Source organism: Hemitrygon akajei, chromosome 2 (genome assembly GCF_048418815.1).
Source record: "Hemitrygon akajei chromosome 2, sHemAka1.3, whole genome shotgun sequence".
Taxonomy (NCBI): Eukaryota; Metazoa; Chordata; class Chondrichthyes; order Myliobatiformes; family Dasyatidae; genus Hemitrygon; species Hemitrygon akajei.
Genome location: NC_133125.1, coordinates 140,041,569 through 140,063,469, shown reverse-complemented (window position 1 = coordinate 140,063,469; position 21,901 = coordinate 140,041,569). Strand labels below are relative to the sequence as shown.

The following is a 21,901-nucleotide window of genomic DNA, read 5'->3' as shown; positions in this document are numbered from 1 at the left end:
ATGGGCTGATTGGCCTAACTCTGCTCCTATCTCTTATGGTACAACGTTCTAATTGGTTTGTTTTTTGTCCCATTTACTGAGGTACAGTGAAAGGATTTTGTATCAAGGTAGTAAAAGGAAAAACATACACTCAGTGGCCATTTTATTAGCTACTCCTGTACGTCTGCCTGCTAATGCAAATATCTAATCATGTGGCAGCGACTCAATGCATAGAAGCATGCAGACATGGTCAAGGAGTTTGGATGTTGTTCAGAGCAAACATTAGAAAGGGGGAATAATGTCATGGGGAACTACTCTAAGAGCAAGATGTTTAACAGTGTTGATGAGCAGAATGATCTTGGGGTCCAAGTTCATAGCTCGCCGAAAGTGGAAACAGGCACAGGTTGATGGGGTGGTTAGGAAGGCATATGGCATGCTTGCCTTTATTAGTCGAGGCGTTGAGCTCAAAAGCCAGGAAGTTATGTTGCAGCTTTACAAAGCTCTGGTTAGGCCGCACCTGGAGTATTTGCATACAGTTCTGGTCACCCCGCTAAAGGAAGGACGTTGAGGCTTTGCAAGGGTGCAGAAGAGGTTTACCAGGAAGCTGTCTAGACTAGAGGACAAGTGCTACCACGTGAGTTTGGACAAACTTGAGCTGTTTTCTATGGAGTGGCAGAGGCTGAGGGGAGGCCTGACAGGGGTTTATAAGATTATGAGAGGCAGAGATAGAGCAGATACACAGTTATCTTTTTCCCAGGTTGAAATGTCCAATGCCAGAGAGCATGCATTGAAGGTGACAGAGGGTAATTTCGAAGGAGGTGTGAGGGCAAGTTTTTTTAACACAGAGAGTGGTGGTGGAGGCAGATACATTAGGAACTTTTAAGAGAGGTTTAGATAGGCACGTAATTGTGAGGAAGGATGTGGACATTGTGTAGGCAGAACAGATTAGTTGGCCATTTGATCACTAATCTAATTGGTTTGACACAACACTGTGGGCTGAAGGGCCTGTTCCTGAGCTGTACTGTTCTGCTTTATGTTCTGAGTGTCTTTGACTGTGGAATGATTGTCGGGGAATTTGAGTATCTCAAAAACTACTGATCTCCTGGGATTTTCACGGTCAACAGCCTCTAGAATTTGCAGAGAATGATATGAATTTTTTTTTAAAAAAACTATGCTGTGGGTGAAACTGCCTTGTTAATGAGAGAGGTCAGAGGAGAATGGCCAGACTGATTCAAGCTGACAGGAAGGCGTCAGTAACTTAATTAACCACGCGTTGCAACAGTGGTGTGCAGGAGAGCATCTGTGAGTGCACAACGCGTCAAACTTGAAGTGGAGGGGTTACAGCGGCAGAAGAACACAGCTGGTCCCATTCCTGTACCTAATAGAGTAGCCACCGAGCGAAGTGTCACGGTCGTGCAGCAAGTTCAGTGCAGGCAGACGCAAGGGCGCACAATGAAGTTCAGCTTCATTGTACAAGAGGTCCGTTCAAGGCTCAGGTTACTGTGGGGAAGAAGCTGTCCTTGAGCCTGACGGTATGTACTTTCAGGCTTTCCTCTCTTCCACCCAATGGGGGAGGGCTGGAGGGTGAATGTCCGGGGTGGGTGGGGTCCTTTACTGAGCCAGTGAGAAATGCAGACAGAGTCCAGGGAGGGGAGGCTGGTTTCCCTGATGTGCTCAGCGGTGTCCACAACTCTCTGCGGTTTCAGGAGTCTGATAACAGAGGGCGAGGGGGAAAGTCAGGCATACACTCCGGGGGGTGAGGGGTTGCCGTGTGGTGTAACGGGTCCCGTGGCCACTGTTGGACTCAGGAACCCTACCAGGCGTTACTGCTCCCCCCCCACCTCTGCACCGAATGCAGATGACCCGGCTGAGATCACAGTGGTGTTGTTAGGGAGTTCGCTGTGTGTGAACGGGCTGCCATGGAGGAGTGGGACGTCCTGAGGTGCGGAAGGCGTTACAGAAAAGCGAGGCATATCCCTCACTCCCTCTCCCCCTCTCTCGCCCTGACAGCGGCACTGGCAGAGGTGGCGGAAATGGCTGCTCAGCTGCATGGCAGCATGATCAAGATGGAGAACTTCCAGAAGCTGGTGGAGCTGAAGAGGGATCTGATCGGCATCGACGATCTGGTGATTCCTGGAAGGGTAAAGTCCCTCGCGTTGAATAACTTTTTCATTGCAAGATGAGTGTGATGGGAGAGCGGTGCTTGTGATACTGCTCCTCCTGCCGGGGGCCTGGGCCTGTCCAGGAATGGGTGCTGAGGGGCTGTGGAACGGGGAACACACACCCGGGGGCAGCATCTGTGGAGACGAGAGGGAGGGTCAAGACCCTGCCCAGCATCAGGACTGCAAGTGGAGCAGGAGAGACGGACAGTATTTAGGGGTGAGGCAGGGTCATTTACCTCTCCTAACTTTAAAAATAATGGCTCTCTGCCCTCAAGGGATTCTGGGCATTGATTACATCAAGCTCTCCCTCTGTCACTTCCACCTTCACCCCTGCCCCTTTGACACTCTCACCCCTACTAATGACCCCCTTCTCATGTCAACACTCTCCTTCCTCAGGATGCCCCCTTTCTGGCCTTCTGCCCTCTCTCGTCTGTGAAAAATAATTCTGCCGCTGAGTTCCACCAGCTTTGGGCTTGTTGCTCCGGAATCCAGTGCCGGCAGCCTCCCATATCCCCAAAGGTGTTTTTTTTCCCCGATTGGCAACTCCTTTTCAATGAGGCCTAGAGAGAGGATAGCACCAGAAACAGGCCGTTCGGCCCACCGAGTCTCTGCTGACTGTCAATAAGGAATGCTGTGAGCGTGAGGTGGGTGACCGGGGGTAGGGGAGGCCACGGCTTCATTGACCTGGGTGGAAACTGAAAAGAGGGATGATGAGGGCTGAGGTTAGCACTGCCTCAGCTATCTCACTGCATGTGGTCGGTGTCAGTGTGGTCTGGGCCTGAAGATCTGGGATATCCTTCCATCACCTCCTCAAACCCACTGTCTCCCCGACCCTTTCCCATCTCCCAAACCCTTCCTCTCCCAAGCTCTTTGCCATCTCCCAGACCTTCACTCAAACCCTGTCTTGTCTCCCAAGCCTTTCTCCCACCCCAAACCACAGAGGAGAAGACCCCTCACTACATCTGAACAATCCCATCACCCCATTTATTTCCTGTAAACCTATTCTACCCACACTCCCCTCTGACCCTACCCTTCACCCACACAAAGGGGGCAATTAACCCACCAACACACAGATTGTTGGAATGTGGGAGGAAACTGGGGCTGTTTTGGAGGGGAGCCCATGTGGCCACAGGAAGAACTTGTGGACTCCACACAGACAGCACCAGGAGTTAAGAGAGAACCCTGTTCATGTGGAAACTGACACCATTATTGCAGAAGCCGTTACCGTGGAGACCAGCTGTAAAATAAGATGGGTCTCAGGAAGGACCTTGGCTGGGAGCCGGTCATCCGCTGCGCTCAGTTTGATGTGACGTACGGTCTCTCACCTGTAGTTCATTCTCTCTCTCTCTCTCTCTCTGTTGGTTGAAGGAATTCATTCGTCAGGGGTGTCTCAGCAAGCTGTCCGCTAAGGGTCTCCAGCAAAGGATGTTCTTTCTGGTAAGTTGGAATATATCAGCCTCAACATTGCGAACCCTTTCCTGGCGATCTGCTCTCTGTGTCAACGATGCTGAGGTGGTTGAGACTTTACAGTTCTGAGGTGTAAACACCGTCAGTTTCTTGTCCTGGTTCAACCACGTGCTTCCTCGGTCAGTGTGGGCAATTCAGCATGTCCCCCCGATGAACCCTCACCAATTTGCACAGATGCAACTAACTGGATACCTTGCAGCCTGGTATGGCAACTGCTCTGCCAGAAGCAGCAGAGAACTGTGAATGCAGCCAAGTCCATCACACCAACCAGCCTTGCATCTGCTGACTGTCTAGTCTTCCTGCAGCCTGCATGATGAAAGACTCCTCATTCTCTTTTCTTCCCCTCCATCTGGGCAGAAGATAGAAGCCTCTGAAAGTACGTACTGCCAGGCTCACAGAACATAGAACAGTACAGCACAATACAGGCCCTTCGGCCCATGATGTGCCAAAAGGGCCTGTACTCCGAGACCCTTCCCTCCCACATAATCCTCTATTTTCTTTCATCTATAGACCTACCTGCAAGGCTGTGAAATGTCTCTAATGTATGTGCCGCTAACACCGTGCCTGACAGCACATTCCACACACCCTCCGCACCCCATGTAAAAACAAAACCTGCCTCTGTCCTCCATCACTTTAACATTATCCACCCTGAAATGTCTCTGGCTGCCCACTATATCAATGCCTCTTATCGGCTTGTACACCTCGATCAAGTCATCTCTCATCCTCCTCTTCTCCAAAGAGAAAAGCCCGAGCTCAAGTCAACCTATCCTCAGAAGACATGCTCTCTAATCTGGGCAGCAATCTCCTCTGCACCCTCTCTGAAGCTCCTTGCGTATAATGAGGCGTTAATGTGTAAGACATTTTCTTCATATTCCTTCATCTATGTTTTCAAGGAGTCCGACAACACAGGAACAGGCCATTCGGCCCGCAGAGTTTGTAGCAACTACCAATTTACACTCATCCATTTTCTATTCGTTCTCCCCACCCCCATGTTCCCATCCAGCTACTATAACTTCCCTACACCTTACAGACAATTCATAACAGTATCTAACCTACTGATCGCCTCTGGGAAGTAGGAGGAAAGTGGAGCACCCCGGGAAGCCCATGTGCTCACAGGGAGAACATGGCAACTCCACGCAAAGTCAAAGTTTCAAAGTAAATTTATTATTAAAGTACATATATGTGACCATCTACTCCTTGAGATTCATTTTCTACATTGCATGTAAGGGAAAATAATCATTCTTAACCTCATAACTTCTCTTAGACTTAAATGGAGATCTCTCCATTCTCTTGGACCTATTTGTCCACCTTCACTGGACTCCCTGTAACTGTAAAACTATATTCTGCATTTTGTTTAGTTTCTGTCTTTGTACCACCTCGATGCACTTGTGTATCAGATAATCCGTACAGACAGAGCTTTTCACTGTCTCTCTGTACGTGACACTACTTACCATCAACAAGTGGGTCCCTGATCTTCCGACGCCAGTGACACCTAGCAGCACCAAGTGAGCAATATTGGACATGACGCTCAGCTCCACGCTCTCTCAGGTGGACGGCAAAGATCTGCTAGAGTTACCATGGAAAGGAGCTGAGGGATGACCCCCTCCCACACTGTCAAAAACCTACCCCCAAAAGTTCAAAGTCAAGTTTATTGTCTCAGACACAGGTGTCATGTATGCCCAGGTACAATGAAGAACTTACTTGCAGCAGTATCACAGGCAGAGAGCATCGGATAAGCAGCATTCACAAGAAAAACATAAATTAAGTATTAATGAAACACAATTTTTACAAGAAAGGATACAAAACAAAAAAAGGTTCATTATAGTGCAAAGCGGTCATAGCTAAACTGATATAGTGATTAGTGTTGAATTGAATTTATTTATTTAAATCTTACATCCATCCCACAACGTGAGGGAGTAAAACTCTTTGTGTTATGACTCCGTCGCAATGCACAGACATGTGAATTTAAACGTCTAATGACCTGTGCAGGTTGGTTCAAGAACCGAATGGTTGAAGGGAAGTAGCTGCTCTTGAACCTGGTATTTGTGGCATTTAAGGCTCCTGCACCTCCTGCCCGATGGGACCTGTGAAAAAGTGGCTTGGGTGAAATAGAGGGATCTGTGACGATGGATGTTGCCTTCCTGAGGAAACACTCCACACCACCACAAAAAATAATCTCATCATTATCGCACTGCTGTTGGTGGGATCTCACTGTGCACAAATTGATCACCACCATCCCTGTGATACCATGATGACTGCCCATCGTCAACATCACAATAGAAATACAATTTTTTTTGCTTCCCTTTTCTTTAATCGATACAAGATCGAGAGTTTTATTGTTTACCTACTTTTCACTCAGCTGATCTGGGGACTGTTTAATGAAAGTTTTTTTTTGCCACAGTTCAACGATATTCTTCTGTACACGAGCAGAGGGCTGACGGCATCCAATCAGTTCAAGGTTCACGGCCAGGTCCCTCTCTACGGCATGACGGTGAGTCTCTCTGGCGCCTGATTGGCCTTCACTTTCCCTGCTCTGTCAGCTCTCGAACAAACCGTCCGCTGTGGATCTTGTCATCACCGGTGGCCGGCTGCCCAGGAGCTCAGATTCGGAATTCCCTCCCTGAACCTCACTATTTGCCTCTCCCTCTCTTCCTCACGCCCTCCTCTCTACCTATATCTCCTTCTCTTAATCATCTCTCCCTTCACCTCTCTCCCTTAGTCTTTCTCCCTCTCTTCTTCCCACCTTTCTTCCTTTTCCTCCCTTTTAATCTCCCTTTTCCCTCTCGCTCCATCCCCTCATGTTTGCTCTCTGTCCCCCTCTTCCCTCTTTCCCTCTCCCTCCCTCCCTCTGCTTCCCTCCCTCTCTGTCCAGCGGCCTCCCTCCACAAGGCTGGTAACTGATACTCTTCCCTCATCCGCATTCCGTCCTGGAAACTACCCTGTACAACTGATAAAAGACACCCCCCACCCCCAAGCCCACAACTGGAAACCAAACTGAAAATGTACAAACCAGTGGCCATCTTGGTGTGGCTGGGATCCTCCTTGGCTGCTGGATGCCAGATTCTCCCTTCTACTGGTTTTGAACTTGTTCACTTTCTCCAGCCCCAGAGTGGTCAACATGCTTAGATTGTGTACCTTTGCCTCTTAGGTCGAGGAGAGTGAGGAGGAGTGGTCGGTTCCTCACTGCTTTACCCTGAATGGACAGCACCAGACCATCATTGTGGCTGCAAGGTAGGGCCAGCCTCCTTCCTCCTGTCCTTTCCCGCCTTCCACCACCCTGGTTCCCTGTCACACGTCACCCATCACCCATTACCCCACCCCGTGCTTACTGATAGCCACCCACTCCTGATTAACCATTGCCTCGATTTTAAAGTCATTATTGTAATCTTCTCTATGCTCCTCCAGTCAAGCCCCTTGACTGTCTCCAGTGTTAATAGTTCCATTATGGTGACCGTGCCTTCAGCTCAGGAAACCCCTCCCTAAACCTCTGTGCCTCCCTGTGCATCGCAGAACACAGAGCAGTGCAGGCCAGGAGCAGGCCTTTCACCTCATCACGTCTCTGCCGACGGCGATACCAACTTTGAAAATAGTCAGCTCCATCATGGGTACTAGCCTCCATAGTATCCAAGACATCTTCAAGGAACAGGGCCTGAGGTAGGTGGGGTCCATCATTAAGGACCCCCACCATCCAGGACATGCCCTCTTCTCATTGTTACCGTTGGGAAGGAGGTACAGAAGCCTGAAGGCACACACTCAGCATTTCACAAACAGCTTCTCCCCCTCTGCCATCCAATTTTATATATGTATATTTTTTTTACTGTAATTCTGCATTATTTTTCTCTATATTATTTATCATGAATTTCATTGAACTGCTACCGTAAAGTTAATGAATTTTACGACATATGCCGGTGATATTAAACCTGATTCTGGTTCTGAAAACCAAGCACCCATTTGATTGCAGTTACTATGTGGCTTTGCAGGGGTCCAGTGCTACACACAGATGCCCATGGGCACAATTGTGAAGCTCTCGGGTTCTCCTACAGCCTAAACCAAAGGGTTTGAGGGACCAGTTCAGCTTCAATATGAACAGGGGAGACCATTCAGCCCCTTAAGGATGTGCTGCTCCTTGTGACTGATCTCTAACCTAAATCTATTTACCCAACTGCCGTCACCCTTGTTAATTTTTCTTGGAAGAAACCTATTGATCTTAGGTTCAAGATCTTAGAAGCAGTAACTATTCATGATAGATCCAAGTTTCTTCCACCCTGAGTGTTTCCTGACTCCACTCCTGAGACCCTAGCTCTAGATATTTTTTTGAGATACAGCACGGTAACAGCCCTTTCAGCCTAATGAGCCTGTACTGTCCAGTTACACTGTGTGACCTGTTACCCACCCAACCCGTATGTCTTATGAATATGGGCAGAAACCGGAACACCTGGAAGAAACCCACGCAGTCACGAGAACAGGCAGAGGCGGGAATTGAACCCCGGTTGCTGGCGTTACGCTAACTGCTTTACTGTAGTAATGTTACACTAACTGCTATACTACCCTGCCACCCCACCCTCTGCCCTCTGGTCCCAGACCTCCTGTTCAGCAGGAAGGGAGCTTCTCCCCTCACACCGTCCTAAATCCACCCGCCCTGTCCTGTTAATGCCCTCAATCGTTTGGTCAACTCACTACCTCAAGTTCTAACTTCAAAGAGCAGCACCCTGAATCTCTGATTACTTCACCTTTGGTGATACCCCGCAAGGCAGGCGCAGGGGTATTATTGAATGAATGCTTAAAAACCGGTGCTGGCCAATTTCCTTTCTCTTTTGTTATAAAACTATGATCTGTGCCAATTACAGTTTCTGAATGTTGGATGGGAGTTAGATTTATTTTCACTGACATGTCATGAGATCTGTTGTTCTGCGGCAGCAGTGATAGTGAGATTGTGTTCCTGTGTTCATTGTCCATTCAGAACAATGGAGGGAACGAAGCTACTCCTAAAATGTTGAGTGTGTATCTCAGGCTCCTGTATCTCTTCCCTGGATGAAGTAATGAGAAGAGGGCACTTTCTGAATGACGGGGGTCCTCGATATAGGAGGCTGCCTTTCTTGAGGCATCATCTTTTAAAGATGTTTTCTATGCTGGGGAGGCTAGTGCCCGTGATGGAGCTGGCTGAGTTTATAAACCCTCTGCAGCTTCTTCTAATCCTGTGCAGTGGCCGTCCATGCAGGACAGTTATCCAGCTTTCACAAGCACTCTGGGCATTCAGCCTGTCTTAACCCTGCAGGAGGGAGATGAGTGACAAACTCAGTTAATCTGAGGAATGTAATAGCTTTAACTTGCATTCAGTGGCCACTTTATTTTGTACCTCCCGTTCCTAATGAAGGTATACTCAGTGAGAGTCGACCACTGCAGCTGTAGTCCATCCACATCAATGTTCAGAGACACTGTTTTGCATACCACTGTTGAAATTATTGAGTTACTGTCACCCTCCTGTCAGCTTGAACTAGTCTGGCCATTCTCCTCTGATCTCTATCATTAACAGTGTGTTTTCGCCCACAGAACTGCTGGACGTTTTTGGTTTTTCGCACCACTCTCTGTAAACTCTAGAGAATGTTGTGTGTGAAAACCTCAGATCAGCAGTTTCTGAGATACTCAAACCACCCTGTCTGGCACCAACAATCACTTCATAGTCAAAGTCCCTTAGATCACACTTCTTCCCCATTCTGGTGTTTGATCTGAGCAGCAGCTGAATCTCTTGACCATATCTGCATGCTTTTAGGCATTGAGTTGCCGCAACATGATTGGCTGATTAGATATTTGCAGTAACAAGCAGGTGTACAGGTTTACCTAATAAAGTTCCTACCGAGTATAAATAAGTTAACTTGCACCTCTCCCGAGAAGTTGTGGCACAGGAGGTGAAGCAACACGGCTTTGCTCCATTGGAATGGATTGCTTCACTTTGGCTACAAGATGCCACTTGGAGTTTGCACTCTACTTAAGTAACATTGGATATTTCAACACCCTTCTCCAACAGTGCCCAGGTGGAGATGGACAAGTGGATAGAGGACTTGCAGATGGCCATTGATCTTGCCCAGCAGTGCAATGGGTTAAGCAGCGAGCTACTGACCCCTAGTCCCAATGAAGGGACTAACAGTAAGTGACGTGCACGCCAATGCAAGTTCTTGTCTATCTTTTGTGCTGAAGTTGTTCCGATGACCTGCACCAACACCGACAAGACGTCCATACTTACCTATTTGTTAGTACTGACCCCAAACACGAGCTTCTCCTGAAGCCACGAATCACAGCGTGCAAGGGAATGATATCAGACTGACCTTCAATTCTGAATTCAAGGTCGTTCTGTGTAAAAGGTTGACACCTTTCCAAAAATAATGCTGAGTGCACCTGGCATGATCCTGTTAATTGATTTTGTGTTGTAAAGTAGACCAATTATTGAATGGCTACCTGGTGTGGTATTGATTCTAAAGAGACTCATTGAATGTAAAGTGCCCTAGGATGTCTTCAAAGGGATGTGAAAAGCGCTAGAGCAATGCAAGTCTTTTCAGTTCTCTCATGGGACAGTGAAGCATGGTTTGTGATTCACTCTATCAGCTGAGTTGGATAAGGTTGCCCCTTCACTGTAGCAAATCTGGTGAGGGGAATGTGGATCTTTTAAGTCCATTGTTTCAGCATCTTGGGCCTTCAGACCTGCTTCACTGGTTAAACTGTGGTCTGCACCCTAACCCCAATGACGATTCCAACCCTTTCACCCTGATTCCTAACAAAGGTCCATCACACGAAAATAGGAGCAGACCCTTCAAACCTACCTTGTGCTGCTGGGTGATCCCCCCACTCCCATCTCCTCTTCTGCACCTCAATCCTCAGTTCCTTGATCTGTTCACCCACCTCCACAACAGAGGATTCCTGAGATTCACCACCATCTGTGAAAAGAAATTTGCACCTGCCTCAGTTTCAATGATCTGGGAAATATTGACCATTGATATTAACCTTCAAACACAGTTGTCAGAAGAGCAACCGGCTCCAAAGCTTTACGGTGGAGAGTGCTCACTCCGTCTGGCTGGTGAGGTGGTGGGAGAATTTGAAGCCCACCATATCACCGTGAACCTTTAAAGAGTGACTGTGAGGGACACAGTAGGATTTCAACAGTTAAGTTGTAGGTTGGGACGGTGCACCAAACTTTGAAAGGCCTAGATAGAATGAATGGATGTAGAGATGATTTTTCCAATAGTGGGAAAGTCTAGGAATAGAAGGATGTCCCTTTAGAACAGCGAGGAGGAGGAATATCTTTAGTCAGAGGGTGATGAATCTGTGGAATTCATTGCCATAGATGGCTGTGGAGGCCAAGTCATTGATAGGTTCTTGATCAATAAAGGGTGTCAAAGTTCATGGGAGAAGGCAGGAGAATGGGGTTCACTGGGGAAATAAATCAGCCATGATGGAACGGCAGAGCAAACAGGATGGGCTGAATAGCCTAATACTGCTTCTATGTCTTATAGTGAGGTGATATGTCCTCCCTGAGAGCTGGCAGCCTGGTGACATATTTCTGACCGGGCTTTCAGCTGGCAGAGCTAATGCCTGAGAACTCCTGCCACCCGTGTTCAAATCTGCTGCTGTCCGTGCAGAGTGCGCACGCCCTCCGTGTGACCGTGAAGGTTTTCCTCCAGGTGCTCCGGTTTCCTCCCGCAAAGTGCAGGTGCATGGGTGGAATGGACGCTATAAGGTGCCCCCTACAGTGCAGGGGTGTGTGGAGTTGGTGGGAATGGTGTGAATGAGGAAATTATGGATAGCATATGCACAGTGGGCCAAAGGGTCTGTTTCTGTGTTGGAAGACAGACTTCCAGCTTTCAACTCCAGTGTGAGTAGCTTCGTAGCACCGTTGCTGATGGGTTAGGCTCTGGTTGTTCTGCCCTGTTGTTTAGGACTCCTGCCCCAGGTTTCTCTGGTCATTCTCAGTTTGATCAAATGGTTTGTTGGCCTTTGTTACTGGAGCACAAGAACATCATCGTCACTTTGTGCTGTGTCGTACGACGTGGGCAATCAAGGCGACCGTGATTGATCTAGGCAAATTTTTCTGCAGAAATGGTTTGCCATTGCCGCCTTCCGGGCAGTGTCTTTACAAGACGGGTGGCCCCAGCCATTATCAATACTCTTCAGAGATTGTCTGCCTGGTGTCAGTAGTCAGTTAACAAGGACTTGTGATTTACACCAGCTGCTCATACAACCATCCACCACCTGCTCCCATGGCTTCCCATGACACTGATCTGGGGGGGCTCTGAGCACGTGCTACACCTTGCACAAGGGTGACCCTGCAGACCAGTGGCTGGAAAGAGTGCCTTACACCTCCTTTGGTAGAGACGTATCTCCACCCCCTCCACAAGACAGGGCATCAGTGAGACCACACCTGGAGTACTGTGCTCTGTTATGGCCTCCACACTGTCACAGGGGGAGCGTGCACACTCTACACAGACAGCAGCAGGGTGTGCAGTGAACTGAGTCCTGGTGGGCGGGTGAATTTTGTGCGCAGAGATTGTGCCAGCTTGGCCTTCTCCTCAGATCTGAGAATGATGAGGGACGACCTCACTCAAAATTTTTCCACAAGTCACTAAGGATACTTCCTCTGGCCGAGGATCTGTCTCGAGATCAGGAGCAGATTATTCAGGATTGACACGAGGAGAAATTTCCTAACTTGGACTGAGGTAAATCTTTGGAAACTACCCCCGGGTGAGTGTGGCAGCTCTGTCACTGAGCTCAGTCAGAAACAGAGATGGACAACAGAGGCTTGGAGGAACATAAGAATACAGCAGGAAAACGGAACTCTTTGAATGGGAGTGCAATCTCGAGGGGCCACATGGTGGCCTTCTGCCCCCATTTCCTGCCTCCTAAAGTTGCCTTAAGCATCCTGACCATAAGATATTGGAGCAGAATTAGGCCATTTGGCCAATCAAGTGTATTATGCCATTCAATCATGGCTGATTTTTGTTTAAACCCCTTTCTCGTGTGCTCTCTGCACAACTCTGAACCCCCTTACCAATCAAGAACCTATCAATCTTTGCCTTAGATACACCCAATGACTTGGCCTCCATAGCTATCTGTGATATTACTAGGGTTCCCAATCTTTTTTATACCGTGGACCAAAACCATTAAGCAAGGGATCTGTGGACGCGCAGATCCACTGCCCTCTACTGTTAGGTTCTGTAACTTCAAAACATTAAACTAATTCAAAGGATAACAAGAGAGCTGAGAGATATTTAACAATTATAAGACATAGGAGCAGAATTTAGGCTATTCAGCCCATTGAGACTGCTGAGCAACCATTTCTTACTCTATAGAAGTTCGGAAGATGACGGCCAACTTATCCACTGTTTCGCTAGTCTTAATTTGTTCTTTATGTGGTGCGAGACACCATGTATCTCATGGTAGCATTGTGATATGTGCAATTCATGTACTTTAAATATAACCATAATGAATTATATAAACAACAAAGAGTGCTTAAACAAACAATAGATTTACAAGATTACTCAAATATTATTGAAATAGCAAACACACATCTGGCTGAAGAAATTCCTCACAATCTCTGTTCCAAAGAGACATCTCACAGTTGTAATGAGCTTTTTGTCCAGATTTATTGAATTATCTGAACTTAAGCTGCATGTTGAGATTTGATTGAATGCTGGCCGATGAGTTTTTGATCTCCTAGAGAACTAAAGTAATACAGATGTTATTTCTAGTAAAATCAGTGTCCAAGATGTACAATGCCAGATGTGCGATATTCATCCAGCTGTTATTGCCCAACTCTCCTCTGCTGCCACAGATGACTTTTACACAGAGTTACAATAAAATAGTTCCAACAGTTCAAGCTTTGTTGCACTTAATGAGGTTTCATTCTCCGCTAAGAAACCATTCAATAATTGTTCAAAAATTCAAGGTCATACGTTGGTGCAAGCTAAACTATAATCGGACAAACCACTCAACAGCCCACAGTGAACCAGTGCCTGGAGTTTTCTGATCAACTGTGTTTTCTGATGATGCACCCTTTATCTTTTCTTTTTCTCCTAATATTATGTCACTCATTGGTTTAGATGGAAACTTGTCGCAAGTTAACAATGCCTTTGGATCACTGTAATTTTTTTAAAGGATTTTTCTTGATCAATTCTGTAGAATCAACTGATGAGACGTCCATAGAGCAGGAATCTGAAGATGATTTAAGTGCCTCAAGGACCTCTCTTGAGAGACAATCACCCCATCGTGGAAATACCACTATGCACGTTTGCTGGCACAGAAATACCAGTGTTTCAATGGTGGATTATAGTATTGCTGTGGAGGTACAGGCCATATTGAGATGATAAAAGTATACATCTAAATCTCTTGGCAATGTGGCACATGCAGAGGTTTTTACAATTCGGTGAATGAATTCCACAACAATTTTGCATCTGAGTTGAGCTATCAAAGTTCTGACAAATGGGTTCTCAGGAATAAAGACCTGGTCATAGAATTCAGGAGACCATAAACTTGGGAGCAGAATTAGGCCATTTGGCCCATCAAGTCTGCTCTGCTATGTTTTCCATCTCAACCCCATTCTCTTACATTCATTCTGTAACCTTTGACACCCTAACTAATCAATACCATATCAATCTCCATTTTAAATATGCCCCATGAGTTGGCCTCAATGGGGTAGGAATTCCACTTATTCATCTGTGGCTAAAGAAATCTGTTTTTAGGAATTATTGTTAGGAACAGTGCCATTTTGAACAGAGTCTAGGCCTGAAACATCAACAGTTTATTCTCCATTTGCCCTCCACCCCCCACTCCGTAGATGCTGCCTGACCTGCTGAGTTCCTCCAACATTTTGTGCGTTGCTCTGTATTTCCAGCATCTGCAGAATCTCAAGTGTTTTCTGGCAAAGTAACAAAGGGCACTCTGAACTGGATGATTATCAGATGCTCCCAAGCACTTGAGTTGCTTGTCTATGTTGCAAACTAATACAGGTGGACTGAGAATGGCACCAGAAGAAACTCCTATCCATTGTGTGATCACAGCGTCACCTGTGCACAAAATAATGGTCTCATCTGCTCTGTCACAATTGCCATAAATTAAGCAATTCAGGGTCAGTTTACCTTGGACAATACAAGGGTTATTTGAATTCAATGCCAGGGTATAAGATTTCAATCTGTGGAAATACTTATGCAGTTTTGTCAGAACTTTGAAAGTTTGCGTTATCTGCTTTAAGATATTTAATTGCAAGACTCAGTCTGACACAGTCTTGGGGAGTTTTGCACTGATCGGGAGGGACTTGGAGAAGTAAGATCTAGGGCTGTCTAAATGGGATTACATAACAACACTGCAGCTTTTATTTTAAATGTTTTTCAATGTTTAATAGTAATGATTTGATCTGAATTTGCGTGGAGGGAAAGAAGCAAAATCTATAGTAATCCTTTTACAAAACTCCAAAAATCTGCAAGATCCACTCAATATGAGTGAGCAGTTGCCGTACAAGGCCAATGCAATGTCATTTCCTAATGCATTGTGGCCCAGTGTCAGTCATTAGTGTTACAAGAATCACGAGAACAGATGTAAAATTATCAGTTTGTGGAATTCTTAACCTTTAATTACTTAAATTGTTTTCCTTTCTTCGGAGAAAAAGCTCCTCCTGCTTTTATTGGAAAGACTCTAGTGTATGTCTTCTGTGTCCCATTTTATCTGTCCTTCCCACACATTCGCCAAGTAATTCTCTCTGCCAAGTGTCTGTAAATACCACACTCTGTGACACCATATTTATGGCACCTCCTCCACAGTATTTCCCACACCTGTGTCTACTCTTCTTTGGGCCAAACCAATGCTATTTTAAGAATGATACAATTTGTTTTATAAGCTAAGAATGCGCCAAGATATCTCTACTCAACCCTGGAAATCTGATTTAAAAATAGAAAACAATCATCAGGCCAGGTGGCATCCGTGGAGAGAGAAACGGGATTAATGTTTCAGGTGAAAGGTTGCTATTTGAGCACGAGCGTAAGGAAGAGGAAGTTGTGTAAATGTTTTATCAGTCTGCACCTTAAGTTTTGTGTTCAGTTCCAGTCGCCCCCATTATGGGAAGGATATGGAGAGTGCATAGAGGAGATTTACCAGGATGTGAGGGAATGAGCTAAAAGGAAAGGTTGTACGAACGTGGGTTGTTCACCCCCCAAGCGTTGGAGGCTGAGGGGAGACCTGACCGAAGTTAATATGATTATGGAAAGCATGAATAGAGTACACACTCAGTATCTTTTCCCCAGAGTAGAAACATCAAACACCAGCGGGCGTCATTTTAAGGTCAGGGGCGGAGTAATTTGAAGGTTACATGAGGGATATGTTTTAAATACAGAGGGTGGCAGGTGCTTGGAATAGTTTACTAGTGGTAGGAGAAGGATTAGGCAGCCTGGTGGAGTTTAAGGGTCTTTTAGATTTACAAGTAAATATGAAGGGAATGGAGGGATATGGATGATAAACTGGAGGAGGAACTTTAGCATAAGCTGGCATTGACATTGTGGGCCGAATGTACTGTTCAAGGGTACTTATTCTAGATTGATAAAGCCACAGTGGATTCTTATTATATTTTAAACATTGTCTCTTCATTTCATAGCTTTTCACATGAGTGCATAGTCTGGGTTTGTTTTACCCGGAGTGCAGGAGGCTGAGGGTGGACGTCAGAACATTGAAGAGTACAGCACAGCAACAGGCCCCTTGGTCTACGATGTTGTGCTGAGCTATTAGCCATTGCCACCCTGGTAAAAGGCACTGGCTGCCCTCTCTATTTATGCGTCACATATCATCCTTCTTCACTCCAAAGAGAAAAACCCTAGTTTGCTCAACCTATCTTCATTAGACATGCTCTCTATTCCAGGCAACATCCTGATAAATCTCCTCTGTACTCTCGCTACAGCTTCCACATCCTTACTATTGCGAGGCGTAATACATTCTCTTCATATCGCTTTGTCTGTTTTTCATAGAATCAAGCCAGACAACACTGTGATAGGCCCTTTGGCCTACTGAGGCTGTGCCAACTATCAACTACCCACTTACACTCATTCACGTTTTTCTGCATGCTCCCCACATTCCCATCAACTCCCCTCCGTGCGAGGGACAATTCACAGCAGCTGTGAACCACCCGTGTTTCTCGAATGTGGGAGGAATCCGGAGAACCCGGGGCAAACCTACACGGAGACAGGGAGAATGTGGCAACTCCACACCGACAGTGACCAAGGCCAGGATTGAACCTTGGTCTCTGGAGCGGTGAAGCAGTGGCTCTACCCAATTCACCACTGGACTGCCTATTATTCCATTTACAATGGTGCCTCAGGAAAAGCCCAAGATACTTGTTTGTTGAATTACTATAGTTCCTTTAAAACCAAGGAAGGGGTTTAATTATGGGGATATTTTTAAGCAAGGCTATAGGATTTTCACAAATAGATTTACTAGGGAATTCTGGAGAAAGTTCTTTACCCAGCACGGCCCATTTAAAGACAATAAAATAATTCCTGATCATTTAAGTACTGACAAAGAATGCGGATAATGTGATAGGTCCATGCATGAGAGAGTGATTGTACTGCTTGGTAGGTCCAAAGCCATACAAGTATGAATCAGGTTAATAAATCTGTTGGGGAATTTGAGGAAAGTGAGTGCAGAATGTAGGGAAGAGAAAAATACTGATGCAAACAGCAGGTGCCAATTTGAGGAGCAGCAGGAAGAGGGAGAAAGGTTTGGGGTGACCAGAAAGGAAGGGTGGGCCAGCACGGATAAATGGCTGGCATTCCTGTACGATCATTGGCAGCAATCTCCAGCCTTGGGCTCAGCACTGATTGGCAAGCTCGTTCGAGGCCACTGCTAATGATATGGCCACAATTGCTCTGACAAGAATCACACTGGTTCTAGCTGAAACCGCGTATGAAATCCTTAAAATAAAATTGGTTTGGCTCCTCTTTAAAGCATTTTATTTTCCAGGCATTCTGTCAAGATCTTCTTGCTGCACAGATGGACACCTGTGTGCACTGCATGTTACATCTAGGGTTGCCAGCTCTGGTTGGTATAATTCCCGGAGCTTTCGTCACGGTTTATTGGCCAACACGCCCTCCTTTGGGACGTCCCATCTTCCGAGGTCCAGTTGTAAAGTGGGCGCTTTACCTGATCAGTATTCTCAACCTCGGACAGCACTCTGTCCAATTTTTCTTGTAACTAATTGGCAACAGCTTACATTTAAAAAAAAATCTTTATATGGCACAATTATTTCTCCCTTGGGTTCCTGCTTTATCAATTCCTGGACTGCAGTCCAATCTTGAAGAGATGGCAACCCTAATTACAAGTCATTTACGAAACTTCTCGTCTTTCCTTGCTCCCTGCGTAGTTTACAGCCTGTCTCTGTCTTCTCTCTCCTTTGTTTTTGTTGTCCTGGTCTTATGATGGAAGGAATCTCCACTGTTGCTGCCTGTTCTTCACTTCCCTCGGGACTGGTCTGTAATCAGTGGCCTCTTGCCCTCTCTCATGTCTGTTGGTATCGAATGCAGAGTCTGTCCTTTTATGATTACATCTCCAGTATTGAGGTAACAGCTTTCTGGGGCGGGGGGCACTGGGGGACTATAATCTGGCCGGCTGTCAACATACTTACTTCTAGCTTTTAAAGCACTAATTCAAGTCCAAACCTTCATTTTGCTAGCTTTGTAAATCGCTTGTCCTGTCAAAACACAAGTAGAGCCTCAGTTACTTCACAGAGACAGATTTAAATTGCCCACTAATTATGTTCTGGCCTTGAGCAAGACCTATGTTCATAGATATATAAGAAATTTATATTTAGCTACATCTTATGAAGAGTTTATTTAATGGGCTGACATACCTTTTGGTCAGTATTGACAACTTGGTTGTTTGATTAGCTATAACAGTAAGAGAAGTGGGGAATCTCATGAGGTGTTGCCTTTCTTCTGGGTTCGTTTAAAAAATGTCCACAAAATACAACAACTTGTCTTTACTTAAATGTTATCAATCCTTATGCTTATTTCATTCTCTGGGTTTTACTCATTAACTGTGGGTTTTACTCATTAACTATCACAACAAACACTCCCAGGTGCTTCAGAGGAGCACTGCAGGACAGATCAAATTTTGTAGGGTTAGTGTAACTGGATGGGGGATGGTTAGCGTGGATTCGATTAAAGGGCCTGTCTCTGTGCTCTCAGCATGGTCAAAAGGATGGGTTTAAAAGATGACAAGGAAGGTGAGACAGGGAGGTTTCAGAAATGAAATGGCAGCTGAATCCACATCCCTCAGTGGAGGTCTGACTAGATTCAGGGATGATCGTGGCAGCAGACTGGGAAAGAACAGGCGCTTGGCTGGTTTCAGGTTGCGAGGATTACCAGGAGAGGGAGAGGTGAGAGATTACGAGGGGAGGGAAACATTTCATAATTGAGGTGGTAGTTGTTCAGAGGCTATTTCAAGCTGGCCTGGTTGAAATCCTCAGTAATGATAGAAAGGCACCCTGGCGTGCCGTTTCGTGACTGCCAATTACAGTACTCAGCTCTTCCAGAGCCTGTCTGATGTTAGCCTGAGGTGGAATGTACACTGCCACCTCAGCAGATAAAATGGATGACACTTGATCGCTAGAAGTTCCAGGTCGGGTGAGCAGGACTGAGACTGAGGTATCTGTGCACCACGATGAGTTAATCATAAAGCACGTTCCACCTCCTCTACCTTTAAAAGACTCAGTTGTCCTGTCTTTGTGGAGACTGGTGAAGTCATTGGGCTGCTGCTCTGTGTCAAAAATGGCAGGAGATAGCCATGTTTCTGTACGGCAAAGTATACTGCAGTCCCTGATATCCCTTGGTGTAGCAATCTTGCTCCAAGGTCTTAAATTTTATTTTCCAGAGACTGTACATTTGCCAACAGAATAGTCAGGAGTGAGGGTCTAAAGCCTATGCATTTCAATCTTGCCTGCAGATTGGGTCGGCCTCCGCACTTCCATTTCCTTAAAGAGAAATTGCACTCATGATCCAAATCTGCTGTCTGGAGTCCATTGATTTTGAGGATTGATAGATTTTTTAAAAATGCCTTAAAAATTATGTTGCGTACTGTAGTATCTATGGTTCTGTCTGGGAATTTCACTTGTAGTTGTCCTAAATGGGAATATTTGATGATTCCCAATGGAACTGCGTGCAAAGCGTCACCACTTTATTGGCGCCATCTTAACATATGAAAGGTAGATTCAAATTGTTTCACAGTCTGAATACAGTGGCTGTTATTCTAATGGAGCCAATTATAGTTTAGTCTAAGACAATATTTGCTTAGTTCCATTTTGTTAGCGATGTTGTGGAACTGGAATTGGTTTATAACTGAAACGTACGGAGATACAGTGAAAAGTTTTTCTTACATTTATTTCATACAGATCGAATCATTATACAGTGATTCAAGGTAGTACAGGGTAAAACAAAAACAGAACACAGAATAAAGTGTAACAGCTACAGAGAAAGTGCAGTGCAGACAGACATTAAGGTGCCATACAAGGTAGATTGTGAGGTCAAGAGTCCATTTTATCCATTAGATAGTTTAATAACAATGGGTAGAAGCTGTCCTTGTCCTTGAGCCTGGTGGTACATGCTCTGAAGATTTGTATTTTCAGTTAAGTCAAAGAAGAGAAAAGAGAGAACATCTGGGTTGGATGGGGGCTTTGATTATGCTAGCTGCCTTACCGAGGTAGCCGTAAGTGTTGACAGACTCTGTGCTGGGATGTGTTGAGTTTCTTGCAGGTGCCATACTATGATGTATCGGGATAGGATGATCCCTGTAATGCATTGAGCAAAGTTGGTAAAGGTTGATCAGAGGGGGTCTTTTGGCCCTTCACACCCGTGCTAGCTGATTGTGTGTTCTCTGAAAAATGCAGCAGATGCTGCAAGTCTGAAGTAAATCCGGAAGATTCTGGAAAGGCTCAGCAGCAGAGGTCTGCTTGGTTGTGAAGTCCGAAGTTGAGCCCGGGCCTACACAGCTGGCTTCACGCCAGTGCCCAGCTGCCCACAAACTGATTCACAGTTCCTGTGGTATCTGCTCCCTCCTGGATCTTTAGGGGAAGCCAACCTTAACCCAGAATCAGGCCAGCCAGCTGTACTCTGCAGGCCTGGAGTGAGAAAGAGGGATAATGTTGAACAGGTTCAAAGGCCTGTTGGTGCTGCTCCTTGTATACTGGCATAGCTCCCTTCATCAAAGCACAAAGCCCCTTCCACTGGTCTCTACAACAGATGGTAACAACTGTCACATGTGGAAGAATGTGAAAGTCACAGACATGTTCCTTTGAGAATTGAGCAAGTAAATTTTGAAGCCTCAAGTTTTTAAGCTAAGATTTTGCTCAGAGTCCAACCATCTGGGAATAACCACAGAGTGTTCCAGTTGGAGTAACGTTTCCGATGAATGGCAGCAGGGTATAAATAGCTCAGTGGGATTGTTGTGCTGAACAAGTCCAGGAAAAGAAAACTTTGGTTAGAAGGTGAATATTTGCAAGAGTTGCAATTCCAGCTAAAGCCGGACAACAGCAAGTGAGCCACTGATGTTACAGTGAGACAGAGAGAGTGAATTAAATCTAACCATCCAGTAGCATTTGTCAGAGTGAAGCTGTTGAAGATGATTTGTACCAATACAGAACTCAGATTATTTTCATACAGAGTCCCCTTCAGTTCTGGATCAAATCAAAGAATTCTTCTTGGGCTTCAGAAGAATGTTGCTAATTCTGCTAGGAGTGTTTCGAGAGGGTTCCTCGCAAGGATGTGATTAAACTAATGAGAGGGTGCAGAAAAGATTTACAAGGATGTCAGGGCTGGAGGGGTTGGGTTATTAAGGAGAAGATGGATAGGCTGGGACCGTTTCCCTTGCAGCAAGGGAGTTGAGGGGTTTATTTATAGAGGATTATAAAATCTGGCGGGGGTGGGGGTGCATAGATGGAGTAGATAGTCTTTTTCCACAGGGCAAGGAGTCTAAAGCGAGAGGGCACAGATTTAAGGTGAAAAGGGGATACACAAAATGCTGGAGAAACTCAGCAAGTCAGGCTGCACCTATGGAGGGGGATAAACAGTCAACACTTCCCAATGAAAGTTGTTGGCCTAAAATGTCAACTGCTTACTCTCTTCCATAGATGCTACCTGACTTGCTGAGTTCCTCCAGCATTTTATGTGTGTTGTTCAAGATTTCCAGCATCTGCAGAATTTCTTGTGTCTTAAGTTTTTCCCACACAGAAGGTTTTGGGTATATGGATTGAGCTGCCAGAGGAAGTGGTAGGAGCA

The 21,901-nt window shown here is 45.8% G+C and overlaps 1 protein-coding gene across 5 annotated transcripts in view; it reads left to right on the top strand.

Moving 5' to 3' along the window:
* The window catches only part of farp1 (FERM, RhoGEF (ARHGEF) and pleckstrin domain protein 1 (chondrocyte-derived)), a 247,713-nt gene that overhangs the window by 212,491 nt on the left and 13,321 nt on the right, over positions 1–21,901 (top strand). For 4 of the 5 annotated variants that reach the window (XM_073028391.1, XM_073028373.1, XM_073028402.1 and 1 more), the window contains exons 19-24: positions 1,990–2,120; positions 3,510–3,578; positions 6,010–6,099; positions 6,757–6,839; positions 9,634–9,752; positions 13,776–13,939. In XM_073028391.1, coding sequence (XP_072884492.1) covers positions 1,990–2,120; positions 3,510–3,578; positions 6,010–6,099; positions 6,757–6,839; positions 9,634–9,752; positions 13,776–13,939 — 656 coding nt within the window. Of the gene's footprint in view, positions 1–1,989; positions 2,121–3,509; positions 3,579–6,009; positions 6,100–6,756; positions 6,840–9,633; positions 9,753–13,775; positions 13,940–18,056; positions 18,191–21,901 lie in introns of all 5 variants that reach the window. The other variant, XM_073028410.1, reaches the window with a different exon arrangement.